The sequence below is a fragment of the Fundulus heteroclitus genome, chromosome 18 (genome assembly GCF_011125445.2).
Source record: "Fundulus heteroclitus isolate FHET01 chromosome 18, MU-UCD_Fhet_4.1, whole genome shotgun sequence".
NCBI classification, from domain to species: domain Eukaryota; kingdom Metazoa; phylum Chordata; class Actinopteri; order Cyprinodontiformes; family Fundulidae; genus Fundulus; species Fundulus heteroclitus.
In genome coordinates, this window is record NC_046378.1 from 2,698,096 (window position 1) to 2,716,424 (window position 18,329).

An 18,329-nucleotide genomic window follows, 5' to 3' on the forward strand; every position below is an offset into this window, starting at 1 on the left:
ACAAGTCAGAAGTCTCTGACCTGAGCTAAGGAGAAACAAGGCTGACTCGAGATCCAAAGTCTTTTTTTTTTTTTTTTCAAAATGAAAGTAATGTTGGTATTTCTTTAGAAAATAAACAGTTTGGAGGAAGAGTGGAGTGGCAGAGAATCCACGTCGCTTAAATCCCAGAGTGACGTTTCCACCTTCACTGATCTGGGGTGCTATGTTATCTGCTGGTGTTGGTCCACACATTAATTTTATATCTGATTTAACTGTCAAAGGTTTTTCACTGACCCCAATAATACTTAGTAAACTATGTAGCTTTATCTATTTTTGCTTAAACTTCAAATGTATATATACTCCGGATAGATTGCTATGAAACAGGAACAGATGCGCTTAAAATGATTGTTTTCTTTGTGTTTGCAATGGCTCCCACAAAAGTAAAGCTTTCAGACATCATCAGTTAGCATCAAGACAGTTAAGTGGTTTAGCCAAAGTGAGTAAAGTCCTTCTATTATGTCCGAGAATGTCCAGTAAGTAAGTGGGCCGTTGCTTCCATAGGAATGCACAGCAGATCTGTGTTGCCACCGGTGCAGAGCTTGGCCAGCATTGGCGGCAGGTGTGAGAGTGCGCACGGTGGGGAAGATATGAAGACCTTGTGACATGAAAGGCAGCAAAGAAGACATTTTGTTTCAAGACCGCAATCAAGGACAGACTGAAAAAAAAGGCATTTAAATAATTTCTCATCTGAAGAAGATAAGCTGACGGCTACCATGAGTCTTTGTCTTCCACAGCATCCTGATCCAATCCATGTGTGATTAATTCTCTTCCATTTAGGAGCCAGTTTGCTCTGCCTTGAACTAAAAGTGGGATCAGGACATTTGCTGAGAGCAACTTCCTCCAACAATGCAGGTAAAACGTTTGATGACGATGGTTTGTGCATTTTCCAACGCGATGGAGCACAGTAAAAGTGATGGTGAGGTGTTTCAAAGATAATAGCCCTGAGAAAAATGTCAGCCCAAGGCCAGGCAGCCACTCAGATATTTCCCTCACTGAGAACAAGCAGAAGGATAGAAAGAAGCCAAGAAATGTTGAAAGTGTATCATAAAGCTGGAAACATTTGTTAAATTAATTAACAGAAATCTGTCATTGTAAAGGGTAAAAATAAACGAAATTAAAATGAAAATCTGCTGGAGATGCCTTTACAGTGAGGATTATGTCTGGTACAAATAAATACAACTCAGCAATCTACCTCAGGAATGTACAGTAGGGTGGAAAGGGTATTTGCCTTTTTACAGACTTCTTTTTTTTGTGCTTTTTTTTTTTGTCTCCGTTGTTTCAGATGATCACATTCTTATCTTAGAAAAAGGTAACCGGAGTTATTGCAAACGCAGCTGTATTCAGTTCAATTCAGAAATACTTTATTAATCCCAACAGGAAATGAAATGTTGCCGTAACTGAAATCCTGCAGGTTTCTTCAAAGAGTTGCTGTAGGTGCTGATGGCTATTGGCAGGACAGCTCTTCTGTAGTGCTCTGTCTGTCCGTACCAGCCTGGCCGTTTATGAAAAAAGTAATCACACCAGTTACAACTGTGATATAACACACATTACATGAACATGAAGGGCAGTGACAATTCATCCGGGAGGTTCCAAAAGAACCCAGATCAACGGTAACTTGGTGATGATTGAAATGTGAGAGTGGGCAACGACGGCGTCCATGGAAGAGTTCCAGGACCAAAACTACTGCAGACCAAAGAAGAAGGCCTGTGACCTGTAAATATGTTGCGGACGGCTGAGCTTTTTGGGAAAATATTTTGTAGACCGACGGGACAAAAGCGTAACTTTTTGAAGGATTTTATCGGTTACAACGAACACAAAACAGAAACATCAAACACGACGATAGTGCTGTGAGGAAACATGAATTCTGCTCTTTACCAGAAAATCCTGAAGGTAAAAACCACAAAGGATCTGGCCAAGCGAGGACGCCAGTAGTGCTTGAAATACCGAGGAACAACTTTATTTGCTGACCTAAGCCTTATTTTGACTTGTGGCCTTCATCAGGGTAATTACAAATCACCCTATACAACTTAATTAGCTCTTTGAACCTCTCCATAAACCTTGGGAGTCAGGGACGTGCCAGTAAGTTTTCTATCGCAGGACAATGATCCAAGCACCTGACATGGTAGGAAAAAAGACAAGATTTTGGATGGGCCTAATCAAAGTCCAGATTTGAATCTGGTAGGATTGCTTGACCTAACCTTAAACAGACTGTTTGTGACTCAGATGGGACTGAATTAAAACAACTCCTTCTCTTACACTGAGATCCAAAGGACTGATAACCTGTTATCACACTCTCTTGATGGTGCTGCCAAGGCTGGCACAAAGTTGTAAAGTTTACTTATTCACATAGGGCCAGGCTACATCCTCCCACCAGTTATTAAAATCACCATTTCAAAACTTTTATTATCTTTGCCTTGCATTATTTGTTTGATAGGCTGAAACATTTAAGTGGAGACAAAATAGCAAAGCCTGAAGAAATCTGTGAGGGGCAACAGCTCCTTAGGGTGAACTTATCTAAAATATCTGTTGTGCTTTTTTTTCCTTTTTTTTTTACTAGGACAATTTAATGTATGGATTTGTTTTTTTACCACTATTGCCATACAATATTAAAATGCTCTCTAAGAGTTGTGAAGGGTTGTTGCATATATTCAATTTAAACGCATTTTCTCAACACAATCTCAGCGGTCGTACTTTTGGAATATCCTTTTACCAGAAAGAATGCCATTCCCTCCCATCTCCGATCGATTCGAGCGCAGTGAGATATTGTGTCAAAACGGCTTGCCATACATGGTAGCCGTTTTGGTGGTCCGTGTCCGTAGTACCCGGATGAGAGCGGTTGCCATCTTTCCTCTACCCCTACACAGCAACGCTGCCGGTGGGGCGGAACACTCCTCATCGATCAGTTGGTTTCTAGGAACCGCCGACAGACCTGGCACACCACCGTGGCTTCTTGCTAGAGATCTGACGCTTTGATTTGCCAACTCGCCGTCGTATCCCCTCAACTCACTGCAACATGGGAGAGCGAGAAGACCTAGTTTATCAGGCAAAACTCGCCGAACAGGCAGAGAGATATGACGGTAAGTGTGAGTCCGAGGGCCCGCCCGGGAGCGGGGACGCGTTCACGGCTCGGATTTTTTTTTTTTCTTCCCAGCAGCACTAGCTCAGTGGTAGCCGTGGCCAGTTAAAGGGGGCTAACTGTGCGACCCCGCCGCCGTTTCTTTTAGCCGTACGTTTGCTGACATGACGTATGACCCGTTGTTAGGGGAAAGGAGCAGGGCTTTAAGCTCCTACCAGGCGGCGGGAAGCGCGCGGGTTTCAGTAATATGGGAGGAATGTTGTGGAGCCCGGCTAACATTAGCGATGTGGCTACAACAAAATGGCGGCTCAGTGAAGCGTGAGCTGTCAGGGGGTTGCCTCCCCTGCCCCACGCTATCTCTGGACCTGAGCGCCTGGGCTCCGCCGGTTAGGCCGTAAGAACTCCCCCCCCCCACCCCCCCACGGGCGTTACCGTGATCTAAAACCACCGTGGGCTCTTTCACCAAAGCCGTGTCTGATGCAATGCTAGCCTCATTGCACTGTTGGCCGCATGAAGCCTGTTGGCAGGGAGTGGGAGTGGGGCCGCAGCTGTTCACGTCCGTGGGGTGTTCCCCTGCTAGCGAGCTGCGCGGATCGATCACCGGAGACCAGTCGGTTCGTCCTCTCCCCTGGACAACCCTGACGCTGTCATGGCCATATTTACCGGGTTGGGGGGGGGGGGGGGGGGTCACAGGTTGCCCGGTAACGTTAAGTGACCGTGACTCATTCACAGGATCTGGACCGAGACTCCTCAGGGGCTGATTTATGGTTTGGTGGCTAAACTGTAACCTCGCAGGAATGCAGCGCAGCTCTCCCGCTGCTACTCTGCCTGAAGTTGTCTGAGAGGAACGGGTTCGCTCAGGGCTGAGGCTCTCTGCGTCCATCCGCCGGCCTTCTGCCGGCAAAACCAAGAACCGACATTCCGTTCTCCGGGTCGCAAAAGCGAGTCAATGGATTACAAAAAAAAAAAAAAAACAGAGAACAGGAAGACACAAAGCGGCTAAAAACACCACGGGTGCCTGCCATTAACGTAGTGTACACCATAAGCCCTAAGGCCTTCTGCTAATGATGGTGTCCTGCTGGCTCTGGGGGCAAAGAACGTTCTCTGAGAAGAGCCACCAGCGGCTCGGGCCAAAGACTCATTAGGTAATCACCTTCCAAGTTCCCCTCACTGTCCTCTGCAGGGTCCTCCGGTCTGCTGCAGCGGACTGTAGTTCTCCAGCTGCAACCACCCCAAGAGCCCAGGTTCAGGATGCGTTGCCCAGCAACAAGGTTGTTAGGGTGCTGGTGGTGCGCTGCAAAAAAGGGAAGCAAAAGTAATTAAATGTCCCTTTTAAATTAGTGTATTTGTTCTTGTTTTGAGCAGATAAGGAAGATGAGGTGCCAGTGGAATGAGTGTTTTACCCCTAAAATAAGATAATTAGGTATACTGCGCTGGAAACAAGGTGATGGAGATGAGTTTTTCCTCATTTTAAGGTTAAAACATCTTATTTCGTTGGCAGATCATTTGGACTTCCAGGACTCATTTAGAGAGAATTGGACTTGGTTTTAGTTCCGTTTTTGCAGCGCTGTGGTGCTTGTCTGTGTCCCATAAGGTGGCACCTCCACCAGATGCTTCAGATATTCTCCCAGACTACACAGTTAGCTTTATTAAGGTAATACCAGAGAGGCACCCATCAGACATTTGGATGATTTTTTATTTCAGTCACAAAATCCATATTTCCATAGCAATTACACAAAAGCAATCAAAAAAAGGGCAGAAGCAAAACTTTATACGGCCAACTCTAAAATTTGCACTACTTTGTAAGATGCCTTTAATGTTAAAGGAAAGAAAATACTAAGAGGAAAACCGGCTTCAGTTCTCTTTTTAAGAACGCTGATGTGTGAAGATCGGCTTTTAAGTTTTTATTTTCTAGTCGTGCTGCTGTGAGCGGCCGTGAATTATTCATCTGAGGAGCAGAAGCTACAGCGTGCTGCGACAGAGCAGTCCTGTAAAACGGGGTTTTAGAAATCTTCACTCCAGAAAATAAAAGGCTAAATTATGCACAGGATCCCATTTTAAACAGTCAGTAGCGTCTTTTATTGTGTGATCAACCGTAGCTCCGTGTGCCGGGTCAGACTTTCTCCCCAATAGGCGGCGGGCGTGTCCTAAGCCAGCGCGTATGGTGACAGAGCAGCTTTGGGGGTCCGCGCTGGCCTTCCTGTTAGGGGCTGAAAGTCTTCCTCTCTCAGCCTGATTTAGCTCCAGACATGTAGGAAATGCATTTTCCCTTCACTTTCACTTTTAAGTAGCTTCTTACGCTTCTCTGATTCCAATCTTACTGATAATGGGGGAAGAAAAAAAAAAGCTAAATTGAGTGGTTTCCCCCGTGTGGCGTGCAGAGCGCCCTCCAGTCGCCCGCTGGTCGCCAAGCATCCGGGCGAGGGCCGGGGGGTCGTGGACGGGCCGCGAGGCTTTGAGCTCTGTGACCTGTGACCTGTTGTTTTGGCCTCTAACAGAGATGGTGGAGTCTATGAAGAAGGTGGCGGGGATGGACGTGGAGCTCACAGTGGAGGAGAGGAACCTACTATCGGTGGCCTACAAGAACGTGATCGGGGCTCGGAGAGCGTCTTGGAGGATAATCAGCAGTATCGAACAGAGGGAAGAGAGCAAGGGCGGCGAGGAGAAGCTGAAGATGATCCGGGAGTACAGGCAAACGGTAAGCCACCGCGCAAACACCGAGGGGGGGGGGGGGGGTGTTCTCACACAGCACGTCAGAGCAGCCGCGCCGATGGCGGGATCCCAATCTGCCGGCTAGCGCAGCTACTGGACAGGCAGCATGTGAGTCATCGCTGGCAGGTCCTCCCTGCAGGCTCTGCTTGTATGAAGAGGAGTCAGAGCAGCTATTATAGTGGGAGAGGCCAGACTGTGTCAGAGGATGGGAGAGGCAGCTGGACTGCAGACGGTGATCTAATGGCACGCACACATCAGTCCACCTACATTTCCACAGCGACTGTTTTATTCCCTGTGGGAAGGCATTTCCTGGATCAGCATTACAGCCTGACGGGCTGCGTCGGGCCCGTTAGCAACATTAACGGGGGGATAATGGTCCGGTCAGAGCCGCAGGGAGCGGCGGGCGCCATCCTTCCTGGACGCTCTTCTGCATCTCGCCTCGTCACAGACGCAAAGTGGCGCAGTGGATGGAAGAGTGGCCTAGAAGAAGACCAGTGTGAGGCAGCTCAGGCACAGAACCAGAAGAGAAGATGTTTGTTCACATACATGCAGTGTTGTTTGTGTGTGTGTGTGTGTGGGGGGGGGTCAGTAGATCAGGTCCTCATTAGCAAATGTGTAAACTGTTCTGGACCTAAGCAGTGTGTTTGCTCGCTGTGTCTGCTGGCAGGTGGAGAAGGAGCTGAAGTCCATCTGTGGCGACATCCTGGACGCGCTGGACCGACACCTACTCCCCTCCGCCGCCATGGGCGAGTCCAAGGTCTTCTACAACAAAATGTGAGTGCAATAATAACGTTAGACTTCCAGCTCTGGCTTCACCTGCACTAGCAGTGTGGGATTAGAAAGCAGGAAGCACTCTGGCAGGTTTTCAGCTCGGTCAGCCGTGACACAGGTCCTGCTAAGGTATGACCCCAGGAGGGAGGTTCTCTCACTGACATTTTTTAAGATATACCCTTCTGGAACAGACGGAGATCACATTTACCAGGATCCTCCACTTGGGCTTTGATTTCAATTAGAGCGGCTCAGTACGGGCGCAGCAGGAAGCGGCAGTGTTATTGCTGAATGTCCAGATGACCATCAGCTGAGGTTAACCCGCACTTTGTGCTGCTCTTTATTTCTCTTCCATCACGGCTACGATCACAGCACTCTCCCTGAGCTTTAGCGTCTCATTGGCTGAGATCTGGGAGCTCAAAACACAGTCAGTCCATCCAGCCGGCCCGTTTGAACGCACAGCCCCTGAAACGAGATGTTGGTGGTCCTGCTGTGAGTTCAATGGATGTGCTTCTGTTGGAGCACTCAGAGCATCCCTGTGCTACACAGGATGTGGACTTTAAATGAGAAATGGACGTAGAAGTAAAGTGAACAGCCCTAAATACTCGTTGTAAACCCCGTCAGTGTGTGAACCACCAGTGTTCCCGCGGATCCTTGAAAAGTCTTAAAAGTCATTGAATTCTTTAATATAAAACTAAGGCCTTAATTGGCATTAAAATGTCTTAATCAATCTTTCTTAGGTCTTAAAATTGTTACCAGGTCATAAATAGGATTTTATTTTTGTAATCCTTACCAAACAGTAAAATAATTGACATAATTATAATTTTTTTTTTAATTTACCAAACGGCTCAATGTAACCATTATTGGTTCCGTCCTAATAGCGGAACCAATAAAAACCGGACCATAGCTGTGAAAAAGAGTTGGCGCTGGTTATGTAGTGGTTTTTAAAACTGATTTTATAGTTTATTTTAGTAGGGAACAAAACAAAGTTTGTGAATTCAGTTCAGTAGTTGTTAAAAAATATATCTGTAATTTGTGTGTTTTTTAGCTTTCTTCCTATATGGAATGTTTTTCAAAATTTTAAACATGTCTATTGGGCCAGAAAGTAATGGTTTATGTTAAAATAAATATTTGGGTGAAGTTGTCGCAACCAGGTTTATCTTGTTTATCGTGAAGTTGGTCTTAACCTTTTATTTCAAGTGGCATTAAAAAGTCTTAAAAAGTCTTGAATTTAACTTGCTGTAGGAACCCTGAACCACTGATGTGCTTCACAAACCAAGCCTGTTTAATTTCACTGTATTCATCCGTAGCTCAGTAGTTCATAGTATCTTCATATAATATCTTCATAAAAGAGTGTTTTGTCTTCCTTCAACACGTTTCTATACAATCAGTCCAGCTATGCTGACTCAGCAGCTGGGTCCTGAGAGTAACCTGCTCCCTGCTTGTTTCCCGTCCCCAGGAAGGGGGACTACCACCGGTACCTGGCAGAGTTCGCCACCGGCAACAACAGAAAGGAGGCGGCAGAGAACAGCCTGGTGGCCTACAAAACCGCCACGGACCTCGCCATGTTGGAGCTGCCGCCCACGCACCCCATCCGCCTCGGCCTCGCCCTCAACTTCTCCGTCTTCTACTACGAGATCCTCAACTCCCCCGACCGCGCCTGCAGGTCAGCGTCTCCTCGGCTTTGTCTTTCAGCGTCCTCGTTTGGAGGAGGCCCGCGGTATTGGCAGTTCAGAGCTCTGGGGAGAACCAGGGGGAGAACCTGCAACCTCAGCGTGCTTGTTACTGAGGACGGGGAGAGCAACTACTACAGGAAGTAGTAAACCCGTTCTACCAGTGCCGTAGTTCACTATGTCCATTGTTCAAATCTAGCTGAACAGTTAGTTATCTACGCCAATAAATAAAAGTGGACGCAGATTTGTTAAATTGTCAGCATGTTTGCCTTGCAGCCAGTAGGTCCCAGGTTCAAATCTCCGTGTGTATGGCGGGGCTTCTCCTGGTACTCCATCTTCCCCCTGCAGGCCAACAACATGCAGCTTAGCTTAATGGGTGGGCCGCAGCCGGGTGTGTGTCATAATGCTCACCTGCGCCGTGTCTCTGATAAACGATATCCCAGGAAAGCTTGACGTCAGAAACCGTGGAAGCTCGCGCCGCTGCAAGGTTTCATTTAGGACTAATGACAAGTTAGGAGACGCCTCAGGGTGGGGCGTTCAGACGAGAATTCCCGCGGAGCTCAGCGGGAGAGCGGCCGCGGTTTGTCTGCAGGTCGTGTCTGGGGGTAGACAGTAACGGTTGTTCGATTATAAGGGGCAACATTTGCTGGAGACAAGTCTGTCCAGGAAATCCAGAGAGAGCAGGTGATGTTCTGCTCATCTGGTTGCCGTTTGAATAGCCTCTCTAAGCGGAGGTCTGCTAGTCTAGTGAAGGATTTTGTGAATATGGCAGGGAGGGAGGAATTTTATGGGGAAAGTATTAAAGGTGCGTATTTCACCCAGTTATGGTGCCCAGCAGAACCAAAAAATGATGAAAGAAACACCGAAACAGTTTTTAGTTGCTACATAATCCATGTGAGATCCGATAACATGAGCTGGTCCGTAGACGGCCGACACACGGCGAGTCTGTGGGGGTCTGAAGTGCCACTTGTTGCTCAGACATGAACCGAATAAGGTTTTTTTTTTAATGGGGGGGTGTGTCTGCTCAGGTTGGCGAAGGCTGCGTTCGACGACGCCATCGCAGAACTGGACACGCTGAGTGAAGAAAGCTACAAGGACTCCACGCTTATCATGCAGTTGTTACGCGACAACCTGACACTATGGACTTCAGACATGCAGGGAGAAGGTAAGGAGCTCTCACTCGGCCTTTTCTTCAGGTTCCTCGCTTCAGACGATGAAACAAGACCGCCGAGCCGCTCCGTCCGCCGTCTTGTTGCCCCCTACCTCGTCTCCTGCCTCCTGGTTACTTTCATAACGGAGCGTACGGCTGCTTTAATGGCCTTTTTTAAAGCTTGGATTGTTGTCAGACTGATTTGCTGGTAATTTCACGTTTAACATTTCCGCCATTTAAAGTCTGCGGTGTAACATTTGGTTTCCTATCTGCATTGACTCCCGCCTTAACAGTAGGGATTGTCCCTAATGCCAGACTAGCAGCAGCAGCTCAGCGTCATTATCAGATTAGCCGCTAAAGGATTTAAGTAACGTATATTGTTGGGCACAGTTCCAGTGAAAGGCTTCCTCTACGCGGAGCCAAGCGGACGGGGAAGTGCAGATGTGCGTGAGGTATCGTTTCTAACCGCTGTGGGGGAATTTCAGTACCTGTTACTGTGGTTAATCGCTCTACTTCCTGAGAAGCAGTGGGTTCCTCTAAACCTGCAGCTGTGGGAGCTAATGTTAGCCTTACAGGTGGATGTAGCGTCCCTCTGTTCTTCTTTGGTTCCCATGTTCTCTGTCTAAGGAAGCCCAGCCGTCTGCATCGGGTCTCTGACTGCAGCAATCCCTCCTTCTCAGCAACAATGTGGAGACAATGAGAGAGTCTCATAACTTCCTTTTATTAATCCTTTCAAAGTAAAAGTCTGATGCAAAGTAAGGTTTTATTGTTTAAATCCTACACAGTAAACATCTAGAAATATTCGAGAATTGTAGTTTTAGTGAAGTAAACATAAGATTGTGATTTCATTCATAATTTTATATTAGAACCCTGGTGCTGCTGTTTATTGCATTAAAGAGAATAAAGCAGCCCACCTTGGTTCTCTGCACTCTGCTGCCAGGCTCACTGCAGACTAAATCAAGACTTTGTCTACTCTGAGTAGATCTGGGCTTTCAAAGTGGACCGCACCTCTAAAAGCCTGACGTTCTTCATAAAAATAGCATTCCCTCCTTGGCCGACACGGGCTGTTGCATTGAAGCGGTCGCCCCAAGTAACTGAATAATGGTCACAAAATCTTTTTTTTTCCAAATTACCTTCATTCCAACAACTGTTTTCAGCTCCTTCATGCTCACAGCTAGAACCATCCACAGGTCCTAAAAGGTCCACTTTCCCTCCAGGGTTAATAAACTATAACTGACCTCATCTCCAGCCTATAGTCCACACTTTGTTCTTTTCTTTTTGTACATTGAAATACAAATTGGGTCAACAGACAAAGCTGCATCCTGATTTGTGAAGGCCAAGCCCAGCTTGAAACTCCAACATGGCGGCCAGGAGTGTAAAACACATGGAGCTGCTATCAGAATCTCCACTTTCTGATGGGTTCTAGCTCATCTGATCAGTGGCTGAACATGGAGCAGAGCAGTTTTTTCTTCGGGGCGTTTCACACTGACGGCTCATCATGTCTCTTGTCTCTCTCTCGTTCCCTCTGCTGTAGAGTCCTAAAGGAATCAAAGCGCTTCTTTTCTCATGCTAACTGTACTTTGTAAGTGTTGCTCACCCACACCTTGTTCTGTGTGCTACTCTACTCACACGTCCAGTTTAACACCCGTGTCCACTCACCTGTCTGTCACCGGGATGTCCTGCCTCCCTAAGACACTGTAGGTCTGTAGGTCTTCACCACATTCAGAGAAGCAGCGCACTTCAGCTTGGATGCAGTTCTACTTGCCCTCATGTCTGTGTGCTGCTGATCCAGTCGTAACGTCTGTGTGAAGGTCTGCTGTTTCTGTGGTTACTGGCATGTGATGCTGCTCGTACAGGACGGCCAGCATTGTTAGCATGTGCCACAGCCCCGGTTCCTACACATGCTGTCACCCGGTCCGATAAGGAGTTCAGAGGGTCGATTAGAAATGGACGCCCTGGTGGTTGTGCAAACTGATGAACGTTTATGTTGCCGTTGAACCACACAGCGTTGGGTTTATAAAAGATGAGCTTTTTTTTATTTAGCGTTTTTTTGGGGGGAAACTTCATTTTTGTTTTCATGAAGAGACTAAATGTTTTTTTGTTTTTTTTTACAGACTGCAAACAAGAATCGGTAATCAGTGTAGAATAAGTCAGTCCAGGTTTAGTTTCTCTAATAACAAAAGTTTTCAGGTAGGACTCCATTAAAACGTTTTTTAATGCGCATTCTGAAGTATCGCATTAGAAAGGGGTTGATGAACACGGCACAATTCGAATTAACTCGCTAAATTTTGCTTACGTTTTTACGCTCGCTTGGAATTTTTTTTCTCCTTTTTTTTAACTTTTTCGAAAAACAGTAAATGCACTAAAAATGAGATGGAACCACATTTTTCAAATCATTTGTGACGCAGCGAACATTTACCTCACTTGACTGATCAGCTGTCGCTGCTGCCGGCGTCTTCAGATATTCCCGTAACGCTCAAACAGGTCTGGAAGCAACGACGGGTACGTGTGGATGGACGAAGAGACGTGATCATTTCCTAGTGTCATCCGTAAAAAAGGAAAGCTCTACACATTCATTAAAACCTTGCTCCGTTACTGGTCTGTGGTCCAGGCTAGTTAGCAACATCTACTTCCTGTTTATTACAGCCAACGTCAACATATGACGACGTCACGCTCTGCGTCTCCTGGTTCATTCGCTACAACCAAGTAAAGGGAAACGCGTCTGATGCGCCTTTTTGCGAAATTTTAAACGTTGGCTCAAAACTTTACTTTATTTACTGTATTAACCACAAAGGGAAATTCAGTCAAGACGGTCCTGAAACCAAATTAGCCAATTTTGTCAGTTTTCTTCTTAATTCTAAAGACAGGCGCTTTCAGTTTTTCACAATAAAATCCTAAAGGAGTGGTACCGGGTTCATGGCCTGGTGGGCCAAGCTTGAAATGAACAAATGCAGTTTGAATAGCGTAACCGATTAAATGGCTGCTTAGTGCCAGACCAGAAGCTGCCAATCACACGCAGACTTCCACTCCATCTGCAGCAAACAGCTTATTTCTGTTACTTGCTCTGGTGATTTAGTTTAGTTTGTTTTTAACACGGGTAACTAAAATGCTGCCAAACAATTAATTTAAAAGTTGTTGGGGGTAAAGGCTGCTTGAGATCAATAATAGAAACCAAAATTACTTGTGGAGTGTCAATGTCATTCTTGGTTTATTGGAAACATTGGCCCCAGATAGTGAGTATCCTTTGTAGACACTAAATATAAGAATGAAACAACGTAACGCTCCATTCCACACAGTTTGGGTGGAAACCTCGGATGTTGCTGCAGCTGCAGTGAAGCAACGTGGTTTCATGGGAAGAAAGTTTCTAATGCTCCTGTTCTACATTTCCTGCTGCTCTAGACAACAAGCATCGGCTAGTATTTTATGGGCTTACGGAGTATGAGTGCACGGCACTTAGATGATTAATTAATCTAAACATGCCGGTCAAAGCACTTTTCCCAATGTTAATATGGTGCTTAGTGATATTTCAATGATGGAAATATCTGCTACATTGTGCTGCCGCAGTGAGAGCTTCTTTATTGCCAGTTAGACGGATAAAATCACGCAGTCTGACACTGGGCCGGGTTTAGGGAGATTTCTCAGTGAAGCAAAATACCATTCATGCTCACTTTTGTTAGCGTCCCTCCCCTCACTTTCACATGCATTTTGCTGTTTATAGTTTAGCTGAAAGGAATGACCACACCAGCCTACTACTGCGATGGTGATTTGTTGCATGCAGATGGTGTTTGACTCTGAAATGTTACTTTTCTGTTCTTGATTAAACTCTGTTACTTAGTAATATTAATCAACTCACAGAAAATGTTTTATCGTTTAAATTTTAGCGCTTCACTTCTAATCACCCCACTTTGGGTCTTGGACTTTTTTATGGCATTATGCTTGAAAGAAGTTGATTTTAAATGAATCTTTTTTTTTTTTTTTTTAATGATGCTGGTTTGGGATTAAAGTTAATGCAGTGCAAACTGCTCAACTTCATACACAAGAGGACTAAACATTAGAATTATGCTATAATTCTAATAAAATAGCAAACATTTATAAAACAGCATGTATTTAGTTGATAAACCATTAGGATTTTTTTTGTCCCCAGTAGGGATGCAAGTTATCGATTAATCAGTTAATCTAAAATTTATTGAGGGTCTTTCCATAACATGAAGGGCTCTTTTTATTTTACAATGCAGAATTTTTAAAGAGGCCATAGACATAAGCCGTGCTTTTGGCGTCACGTCTTTTTCTGTAACTCTTTTGCCATAATGCCCTCTTTTCTGTCATCTGTGTAAAATAATCCCACAAAACTATCTGCCATGATTGTTTTTTCTTTTACAACTGCTGTTGCTCCACTTTAGAATGATTGACAGCGCCCCCTGCTGAATGGGGGCCATACTACAGCGCTGAAAAGTGGTCCGTCTAAGCAAACATAATTAGTAATTAGATTAAAGTTTGTTTCCTCCGATTAAGTCATTAATTGACAATTAATCATAAGTTTATTTGTTTGCATCCCAGGTCCCCAGTACCGATCCATTTTCAGACTTGGTATTTGCCAGTACAGTCCCAATTATCTCAGTTGCTTAAATGGATCTTTACCATTAGTACCTGCTCATCTCAACTCTGCACAGTGCGGGTTGATGTCAGGTTGACGCCAAAATGTGACGTCAGGTGATTGGTGTGTGGCAATCCACCGTGTCGTTCTCTCTGAATTCTCTAAATATCCCTCCATCACAAAAATTTCAGCACCTCATTGGACTATGATGTTAACTTCAGCGTTGCCGTTTTCCTAAAAGCTCATTACGCTAGCTACTGGTGCTAATTTCTAAAAAGGCCCTGTTTGGTTCTTGCAGAGGAGTCGCTCTTGTGATTCATATCGCCCCTTAGCTAATCAGTGACCAGCAGTATTTTCACGTTGTTTTTTCTGCGCGACTCAGCTGAGCAGATGCAAAAAACCAAGGCAAGCAAAGTTGGTAGCAGTAGGAAAGGGGCTAAAGTGACCCAAATAACACACTATATTTTTTAGGTCTTTGTTCCACCTATATCACTCAGTCTATTTGTCTAGACTGCAACACAGACCTGCAGTCTTCATTAAAATCCTGTCCTGCTCCTGCTTGGTCTTTAGTCTTTCATGCTAAGCAGTGTGCTAACATGCTAGGCTAACCATAGCATGTTAACTCTGCTTTGATATGACTTGTTGATAAGTGAGCTTTTAAGAGTTCATCGCAGTTCCAGTCAAGCAGGCAGAAGAAAAAAAAATTCTCTCCTGCTTCATAAACATTTTCATTTGTTACCGTGATTGGCTAATCATGCAACCTTTGGTAGGCGGGCACTAGGCGTCCCTTCACCCAATCATCTCGGAGAGTTCTGCTGAATGTCCCTCCTTTCCCTGAACAGATTCAGTGAGATCAGTTCATAATATACAGAAAGGAGCGTGCTACCCATTATCAATCTGGCTGTTAGGTCACCACAACACAACACTGGACCCAGAATAGTTTGCAAGCCATGCACAGCAGTAGGTTGTCATTTAATTTGAAAGGGAATAGTTGTAGAGTCGATTAGCTCTCTCCAGATGTGGCTGAAACAAAATTCAGAATCTAATGCAAAGCATCTAGTAATGCTCTGATTAGGACTTTGATCTGGCACTGAGGATTGGATCCGGGGGTCCGTTCTTCGTACGTCGCTAACTCAGTTAGCAGGATTTCATTGTTGACGATTTGGCATGATCTTGGATCGTTTGGTTCTTCGAAAGACATCCTGCACTTGTTGTCATAGCAACATGTGTGCCAGCTTAAGCCTGCTCTCGAGCAGGCTTATTTCATGTAAACAGGATTAGATCACGGCTGTATAAACGGAGGAGATAAGGAAGTCTGTCGTAGCTATGTCCATTTTTACGACAGCAACCTGTTGCTGAAGGTGCAAGAATAATTTGCAGAGTTTTTCGAATTAATCGCGTATTGCGCAATAGACAGGATCCTTTAGCGCAGCGCGACAGTGTAATTGTAGAGAGATTTCTCTTGGTGGCTGTTATAAACAGACACACACATCATTTAACAGTGGCTTTTAAAGAGGAAAAAGTTGTGTTAGAGCCATAAATCTAAAATATTTAAGTTATTTGTATGATAGTTTGCTTTTTATTTTTATCATATTCAGTAAGGAGAGTTGTTCAGGCCATTTTATTGTGAAGTTTAGTTTTACTTTGAAAGGCTTGCTTCCTGTCGAGCCGTACATTGCATTAGAAAAAAACTATGGACGGATTATCTAGACACGGAGCAATACAGTTTTACCGTGTAAACTGTGGATGACTTGGAAAAGGAAGATTTTCATTTTTTATGGATAAAGAATTTTTTTGTTAAAATTCCCAGTTTGCACGTGTCCTTTACTTCCCGTCTCTAAGGAATGACACTGAAATTTGGATCTCTTGACATAAGAAGCGGCTTTTTAAAATAAAGTATAATAATTAAAGGCTACCATTTTGTAGAATATTCTTGTATTTCACTTTTACTTGTTCCCATGTTCTAGTGGGTCCCGTGGAGGCTCTGATATAAAAGAACAAAGTAAATATGAAATTATTAAAATGCAAAAATACGTACTGTAGAAAGTGATAGAAACATCTACCATGGACAGTATTTACACATTAATTTGTCTGCTGCTTTTTACCAGCCCTCTCTCCTGGCTTTAACAGACTTTGAGGTGTTTTAATTAATGACTCAAATTCGGCATAACCTTCCAAGCTCGTGTTCTGCTTGAGAGAAAAACTGTGGGCGTTCTTTGCTGAACAGCCAATAGCAGCGCTGCTGATCATTGTTTCTACTATCGATACATTTCCCCTTTTAAACAAACGCATGAACGCGCAGTTGTCTCAGATAACTCAATCCAGTGATACTAATCATAAACAACAGGTGGTTCCGAAGAACCCAATTAGCCGGATCATGATTAGCCGGATTAAATCATCTTGGATGTCTCATTTGATCTCGGATGTTTTAAGCAACGTACGAAGAACGGACCCCAGGACACCCCTTAATGCGGAGATGTTTCCTCACCAACAGTAACCCCACTCAACCCAGGCAGTTCAAAAGGTTTCAAAGCTGGTAATCCTGTTTCAGTTAGACCTCCCAAACAGTAGGGGGCTCAGCCATTTCCACAGCTTAGTGGATGCACCCGCTCCAAAATGGAGCAGTCTTCATCAGGTCCATAGAGGACATCTGCATGTCGAGCTGAGATCTTGACATGCTGCTGTGCTCCTCCACTCCAGTTTTTCTTCTACTAGGACAGTCTGATTTTTGTTGTTTTGTTTTGTTTGTTTTTTCCTCTAAACTCCCTTTTTTAATTTTCACGATCATCAAAAGTGAACCACACACCCACCTTCTTGGTCCGGGTTAAGATGCTCATACCGTCATGTTACGGGCGGACGTTTATCCTGGACCGACTCTAAACGTGTGTTTTCCGTCCACCAGGTGAAGAACAGAACAAAGAGACACTGCAAGACGTCGAGGACGAGGCCCAGTGAGACTGCCACCAACAGCCAACAACTTGATTCCCCTCTGCCCCTCACCTCCTCACACTCCCCCCCCCCTCCCCCTCCGCCCATGCCTTTGTCTTCCTCATCCTCCTCCTCCTTTTTCCTTTTCCTCACCTCCGGCAATCCCTGACCCTGCAGGGTCATGGGAGTTAATGATTTTATTTTTCTCTTATTTTTGTATTAGCCCTCACACCGTTTGATTAAATACCACTTAATTGAGAAAGGAAGTCCAACGTTAGAAAGAGAAAGAGGTCCCTGTTTGCTGTTTTTTGTCCTGGTACAAGCAGTTCTGAAAAACCATTCTTTGTTTATTGTATTTTTGTTTTTTGCTTTTTCCTCCATATTTTTATCAGTTGCTGGATGTATTGAGATTTTTTTCGTAATGTAATTACAGAAATTAACTTTTATTACTAATAATGTTGAATACTAGTTTTGGGAGCTATTTTATCTCTGTTTTTAGTGACATGTCGAACAGATTATCCGGCCTTCTGACGGGCACGTCGGGGAAGCCCCGGCGTCCTTTTTGTTGGGCTGGATTTTCCGAGGAAGTTGGCAGAATGTGCGATATCCACGTGGGGCAAAGAAGTGCTTAATGTTTTACACTACGATTAGTCTCGTGTTTTATAGCTGTTCCTGGACTGTGTTTTGTGCTGAAATACTGTAAGTGTTGACACATGCTAGATCTCTTTAACACTAACTTATTTCTAACTGGTTTGATTCTTCACCAACGTTGGGAGATTTCTCACCTGTGTAAAAAGTGTCTGTTTGACCCGGTTCCCCCGCTGAGATCACGGGCAGCACAGACATGAGCTAACACGTTAGCTTCTGCTGCTTCTCCCCTGCTTTATCATAAAGCTCCTCTAGAATCAGATTTTCTTTCTTAGGCTGTTTCATTTCTTGCTCTCCTGTATTTGTTTTTTGTTTTTTTTGCTTCATTATATGTAACTTGGAGCTGATTTGTACTACTGGATATCTGACTGGAGCCACAGACAGGGAATCTGTAACGTTCTTGTTGAAACACAGCATGGCATTAACATTAAACAATCTAAATTAAAACAAACAGACTTGTTTCTTTTCTATAATTGTAAGATTCATTTTTCTGGGGGAGCGTAGATCTCGTAGCATGTGAAGAGGGAGGTTGTACTTGACTTTTTCAGGTACGAACCCACCAACTACAGGAATAGCAACAAAATTTAATATGATGAAAAAGATCAACTTGTATAGATTTGTTAGAGTAAAATATTTCAAGCCTTTATTTGTTGTAATTTTGATGATCATGGCTTAATAATGAAAACCCAAAATGCAGCGTCTCAGAATATTGGAACTTTGCATTAGATCAATAAAAAGGAT

At 44.5% G+C, this 18,329-nt stretch overlaps 1 protein-coding gene and 1 long non-coding RNA gene across 3 annotated transcripts; both read left to right on the forward strand.

The window, feature by feature from the left end:
- Nucleotides 1-2,881: 2,881 nt before the first annotated feature.
- ywhae1 (tyrosine 3-monooxygenase/tryptophan 5-monooxygenase activation protein, epsilon polypeptide 1) lies at nt 2,882-18,039 on the forward strand. 2 transcript variants are annotated; one of them, XM_036149428.1, is made up of 7 exons: nt 2,882-3,116; nt 5,614-5,813; nt 6,495-6,601; nt 8,055-8,261; nt 9,297-9,433; nt 10,953-11,000; nt 16,915-18,039. In XM_036149428.1, exons 1-6 carry the CDS (start codon nt 3,053-3,055, stop codon nt 10,958-10,960), a joined length of 723 nt encoding a protein of 240 aa, XP_036005321.1. In that variant the 5' UTR covers nt 2,882-3,052; the 3' UTR covers nt 10,961-11,000; nt 16,915-18,039. The 2 variants fall into 2 exon arrangements, with proteins under 2 accessions (XP_036005321.1, XP_012718663.1); XM_012863209.3 differs by lacking the exon at nt 10,953-11,000.
- On the forward strand, nt 3,123-5,375 carry LOC118566652. The gene is made up of 2 exons (XR_004933185.1): nt 3,123-4,687; nt 4,726-5,375. It is a non-coding gene; the product is annotated as an uncharacterized LOC118566652 (long non-coding RNA).
- Nucleotides 18,040-18,329: the final 290 nt, after the last annotated feature.

Bases quoted from the DNA above. Each gene is read 5' to 3' on its own strand.
- ywhae1 (XM_012863209.3), top strand. From the start codon at position 3,053: ATGGGAGAGCGAGAAGACCTAGTTTATCAGGCAAAACTCGCCGAACAG. The intron at 3,117-5,613 runs GTAAGTGTGAGT...GGCCTCTAACAG, and splicing joins ACAGGCAGAGAGATATGACG to AGATGGTGGAGTCTATGAAG. The intron at 5,814-6,494 runs GTAAGCCACCGC...GTCTGCTGGCAG, and splicing joins TCCGGGAGTACAGGCAAACG to GTGGAGAAGGAGCTGAAGTC.